The sequence below is a fragment of the Amblyomma maculatum genome, chromosome 1 (genome assembly GCF_055883805.1).
Source record: "Amblyomma maculatum isolate TAMU_Amacu chromosome 1, ASM5588380v1, whole genome shotgun sequence".
NCBI classification, from domain to species: domain Eukaryota; kingdom Metazoa; phylum Arthropoda; class Arachnida; order Ixodida; family Ixodidae; genus Amblyomma; species Amblyomma maculatum.
The window spans coordinates 431,228,173-431,234,172 of NC_139344.1; the positions used below are offsets into that span (position 1 = coordinate 431,228,173).

Here is a 6,000-nt window from a genome sequence, read left to right on the forward strand (position 1 = left end):
GCCTTCAACTTCGTCTTTATTCTTTCTTCTTCTGTTGAATTTTAAGGCATTTGCAATCTTCAATCACCTGTCTTTCTTTATTCTATATTGCTTGCTGATTAGAACGAACAGTTTCGTTTTTGGGTCCAAAAAGTCTAACATATGCACAAAATAGACCGATGTATCAGGAATTGCTAAATAAAGAAATATTCTGCCATTCACAGTCCAGTGATATCAGCAAGAAAAAAAAACGTTCGCCCGTATGACCATTACTCCCCGATTACTTCAATTTTGTAATGTCATCGTTCTGAAACAGATCGTCGCGCATCCAGATTAATATATACAAAAGTGGGAATGGTCGCATTTTTCTTTAACTACGAAGTTTCTGAGAAAGCTGTATAGCTTTCCTTTGTAGCCGTATGACTACGCTCCGGTGGATGACAATGAGTAATTATTCCTCTAAGGGACCGACGGGCACAACGAATTAGCGCGGAAAGTCGGGAAAAGTACGTGGCCATGAGCCCAGCTCCTCATTGTTCTCGTAGCATGAGTAGACGCAGGTGGTGCGCAGACAAAAGGGCGTCGCAAGGCGCGGTGTTCGTTACTTTAGCTGAATGACAGGCAGTGAGTGTCCGAAGAGGGAGACATAGCGCTCTGCACACCAGCGTCTGGACTCCGCAGTCGCAGGTGAGACGCCTATTCCCGCCAGCACCTGATAGAATGCGGTGGCGAGCACCCAACAAAAGCGCTGCACTCGGGACGACAGGCGAGCAGCGGCAGAACCGCTGACCGCTCTTTTCTGCTTTTTTTTTTGTAGCAACGGTACTCATTTACTCAAACGTTGCAACGGCCAGGTGTACCATGGAATGTAGGAAGGACGTGACCTTAGGAGTTTCGGTTTTCCTTTTTTTTTTGTGAGAGAGGGTTTAGTCCTCAAGTGGGAGCTGTACGTCACAACGAACCAATCAGGTTGATGTTTGTTGTGATTGGCCGTTATGTAAATTAGGGCTGGCCCTCAGGTGGTTAAAACCGAGCCCGAGGGCCCAGTCCGGCGTTCTGGGCTAGGAAGATGCTCTGCATCTTCGGCTATGCCGAGATGGGAATACTTCCCTGATAGCCAGTTCCAACTTGTACCTCTGATGTAAATGTTGTAAACATTTGCCGTGTATATAAATATTCAGTTATTCTTGCAAACTCCTGCACTCAGGTCTTCAATACATACTGTCTCCAACGGGCCGCCTTTTGCGCAAGGAACCTTCACTGCAACACGGTTAGCGTCTCTATCGGCGAACCCCTGGTCTATAAGAGAATAAGAACCAACAAAGGAACTTTACTGGCGCACTCTGACAGGATTGTCTCTACTAGCCAATTAGGAGACACGGTAGAGAGCGGAAGTAGGAGTGAAGACTACAGGAAGTCAAGGAATCGACTACCTGGATGGACCAGGGGCGGGCAGCAAGAAGCAACAGCAAAGGAAACCAGGAGTTGTAGCAGCAAGGACCAGAAGAATGGACCAGACGCAGAACTGCAGCCGGTTTGGAAGCGCAGCGCGTCGGGCAGCGGCGGGTCTACGCAAGTAGGCGGCAACGCACCCAAGGCCCGAGGCGAGCGGCAGCGCATCGCAGGCTTCACAGAAGGTGGCGGCGGACAACACTGGAGAGTGTTCAAAGGCGATCAACACATCAAAACTGTGAGTTTTTCTGGTCCCATTGTTCGTGTCTATGTCTTCGTTCGAGCCGGTAGGGCAGTTTTAAGGGTGCGTGGATGTGCATGGATATATTCTCATTTGATACCTCGATGGTAGAAAGGAATTGGAAATGGATAAAAGACTAATTTTGAAAGCAGGACAGGCGTGGTTAGAGGAGCTGCAGGCAGAATTGTATTGTTTAAATATAGAGGATGCGGTCATTTTCAGGGCAGTATGCTCGATTTGCACCGCGCGATTGAAATTGCAATAGCGGAACGCCATGAAGCTGATCGGAAGATGATGGATGAGGGCAGTTGGCGCGGAAATGCCCGACATAGAGCCAACAGTTATGCCTCCAGAGTTGGAAAACAATTCCTTATTAAGCAGATCAAAAAAGGGCTAAGGAAGCGAGGTTAGCCTTCCGGAAGGACGCGGAAACAGCACAGCTTTACCGCCGCCCTGGGAGGTCAGCTACAAAAACGAGAAGTCCAGCTCTGGTAGCCCGAGAGTAACCGATACAATCGATTTCAATGTGCGTGATGACAGACTAGCCAGCTGTCAATTGCTTACTTGCTCTATTATGCCATATAGGGTGATTGCCATGGTGCACGGCTGGCATAGGCATGACTCATATCAAAGTTTTTGCTGCGTTTCTTATTTGAGTTGTGTAGTGGGTGACTGCCACTATGGTCGAGCAGAATATTTTTATCGCTCTATTTTGTAAGCATGACCGTCCTTTGAAATGAGGATGGGCCAATGTCACTATAGAATTTTACCCCGAAACAACAGTTTTCCGTAAATACCATTAATAGGCTCATCTGAGTAAGTTGGGTTAATATGTTGATCACGTAAACGCAAAGAAAGGCAAAAATAAGTAAAAAAAAAACATACAAGCGTTCAGCGCTCGTGTCTCTGTCCTTTACCTTAGTCCTTGTCTTTCTTAGTGCTTTCACAATCAACATGCTAAATACCACATTGTGACAGCGAACAGCCAGGAAAATCAGCCAGGAAAATTTTCCCATTATATTGATATGGGTTAATAAGTGCGAGGGGCTAGGAAGGCACGGGTACGGCAATAACGAAATGTCCTGATGCGTTGAAAGCTTTCAAATCTTTCAGAAACATTGTGACAACAGAGTTTCCAGCTGCAAAAAAACTGTATCATAAGAATTTGTTTTTTTCGAGGAATAACCCGGAGGTGACTTGGAAGAAATGGAACTCTATCATAGGGCATATAAGAAAACCAATTACCAAACGTATTCTTGATGGTATAGAGGTTGAGCGACATGAACTCGATAACGCTTTCAATGATTTTTTCACTTCTGTTGCCCAAACTTCGTCATCTTGCGAAGAAGTACCGCTCAACTATTATCGCAATAACTCAACAATATTTTGGAATCCAGTTTCAGAGGGAAAGGTGGTGGCGGCTTTCAACAGTCTTAACAATAGCAAATCTGAGGATAGCGCGGGTGTTCAGATAATGCTAGTAAAATTTGTTATTCTTGATATATCAACTGCCTGGCACATATTTTCAACTTATGTTTATCAAAAGGCGTGTTTCCACATAACATGCATTCGGCGAGGGTCACAGTATTATACAAATAAGGCGATAAAAACGACCTTTCCAACCATCGCCCAATATCTATCCTGCCTACCTGCTCAAAAAAATTTGAAAAGTTAATTCTTGCTCGTCTTACTTCCTTTATTAATCATCATAATATTTTAAACCCCGCTCAATTCTGGTTTCGGAAAAACAGATCTACTGAGCTTGCCCTTCTCGCTCAAAAAGAGTATATATTAACTAATTTTAAAGAAAAGAAACTCGTCTTGGGGGCATATTTTTAGATTTCTCGAAAGCTTTCGACAGCATCAACCACAAAACTTTACTCAATAAACTAGACAGGTATGGCATACGTGGCACAGCCTACTCTTTAACACTTCCTACATAGCCAATAGGACACAATATGCTGAAATAAACGGTTCCTCCTCTACAGTCAAGCCAATCATATCGGGAGTTCCAAAAGGCACTCTTTTAGGCCCCCTTCTTTTTATTCTCTACATCAATGATCTTGTTTCTATAGATTCATCTGCAAAACACATTATTTACGCTGATGATACGAGTCTGTTTTTCTCTGGTCACTCAGGCATAGAGCTATCTAGTCGGGCTAACATAGCCTTGGAAAAAATTGAACACTGGGCGTGTCAAAAGAGTCTAAACCTCAATGTCAGTAAAACAAAAGCCGTTCTCTTCCATCCCAGAAATAAAGCATTCGAGCTGCCTTCTCTTGTACTCAGTGGCACGAAAATAGAAATTGCTCACTCTGTGAAAACGTTAGGCGTGTACTTCTCAGAGCACATGACATGGGACGTTCACATAAAATATTTAGTCCACAGATTATCACGCACAATAGGTTCTCTCCGCCGACATTTCCGTGTATTCCCACTTACTATTAACATTATGCTTTATAATTCACTGTTTTCGTCTATTCTTAACTACTCCTTGCTAGTATGGGCAACAACAGCAGAAAACATTACAAAGTTACTACTCCTTCAAAAACGTGCAATAAGAAATATTATTAAAGTTTCTTATCTCGAACATACAGGACTAATATTTAAGCAGCCAAAAATAGTTAAAGTAACATCTTTGTATAACTACAGGCTTTTGCGATTATATAAACAAGGCATCAGTAAAAAGGACAACACACTAACACTCATTGCAGCGCTTCAAGACAACATAAACACATACGACACCCGTAACCCGGAGCCTTGGCACGTTACAGCGTGCCGGATGAACTATGGCAGGCAGATGCTTCGCTTCAGGCTTCCTACCATATTAAATCAATACTTTACTAATAGCGGTCATCATTTCTCTCTTCCTGCCATTAAATTAATCCGCGAAATGTTTCTATAAATACATATTTTTAAGTTAGGTGTTCTGTCTTGCGGCGTTTCTGTTTTATATTCATGTATTTTTCCTGATTTACCTAGTGTTTTTTGTAGTCTAATTATTTCTCCATTGATTGTTTATTCACTGTGTCGGCGTTACTTCTCTGCTGTGAAATGCCGTTATATGCAGGGGCAGCCGCCCCGTCAAGCTGCTCTTCGAAGCACCTTTTCAGCGGCTGCTCCTTTCCCTTCCCTGTAGTAAAGGAAAAATAAGTATTATTATTATTATTATTATTATTATTATTATTATTATTATTATTATTATTATTATTATTATTATTATTATTATTATTATTATTATTATTATTATTATTATTATTATTATTATTATTATTATTATTATTATTATTATTATTATTATTATTATTATTATTATTATTAGGTGTGGCCGGCGCCACAGCAAATGAAGCAAATTGCGCAAGCAAGCAGCGCTTGTGGTGTTTGTTTCTATTCTTTCGTCTGTGTGTTTTGCGCTGTTTTATTTTTAAACTATGTATCACCAACTCGCCCGCTTTGCCATTCTGTTGAAGCAAATTGGCCTCTCGTCTGAGGTGTGCCACTCTGCAGGATTGAGGCTAAGGTAGTGACGTGGGGAAGCCTGGCTGGCGGTAACAGCAGCCACTACAGGAACAGGGTGCGTTGGTGACGGTGGCGGCACAGGGCTGGAGGAGATGCCGACTTTGGCAAGTTCCTGGTAAACAACGGCCTGTATCGTGGCCATGGCGTCGGGTGGCGGAGACGTGAGTGGTGCGGATGCCAAGGCCTCGAGTTCTCTCCGGATGATCCGAGTGATGTTCGCTGGATGAGAAAGCTGTTCCAAAGGCGGCAGGTCAGCGCAGGATGATGTAGCCGCTGTGTTTGGAAGGCGGTCAAAGCGATGTACGATACGGCGTTGTTTAGCCTGCTCGAATGTTCGACAGACTTGAAGTACCGAGTCGACGGTAGTGCAATCCGTACAGAAGAGGATGTTGAACGCATCATCCGCTATACCCTTAAGGATATGCCCTATCTTGTCCCTTTCTGGCATGGAGCTGTTCACCTTGCGGCAAAGCGAAAGTACGTCTTGAATATAGGCAAGATAGGACTCCTTGGCGAATTGGGTGCGAGTGGAAAGTTCTGTGTTTGCTGCGAGAGCCCGCCCAATCGGCTTTCCGAAGAAGTCCTATAGGTTTCGTTTACAGATTTCCCAGGTAACTAGCTAGCTCTTGTTCGTGATTTTGAAACCACGTCCGCGCTGTTCCCGCCAAATAGAAGATTATGTTCACCAGCGTAATGATCGCGTTCCAGTGGTTGTTTCTGCTGCAGCGCTCGTACTCATCTAGCCAGTCGTCAACGTCCGACTTGTCTTCGCCATTAAAGATGGCAGGGTGGCGGATCTTTGTGAGTAC

At 43.8% G+C, this 6,000-nt stretch overlaps 1 protein-coding gene across 1 annotated transcript in view; it reads right to left on the bottom strand.

The window, feature by feature from the left end:
* Positions 1-5,333, bottom strand: part of LOC146209386 (glutamate receptor U1-like) — a 65,691-nt gene extending 60,358 nt beyond the window's left edge. Inside the window, exon 1 of the mRNA XM_084580192.1 lies at positions 5,121-5,333. Coding sequence (XP_084436318.1) covers positions 5,121-5,333 — 213 coding nt within the window. The remainder of the gene's footprint in view (positions 1-5,120) is intronic.
* Positions 5,334-6,000: the final 667 nt, after the last annotated feature.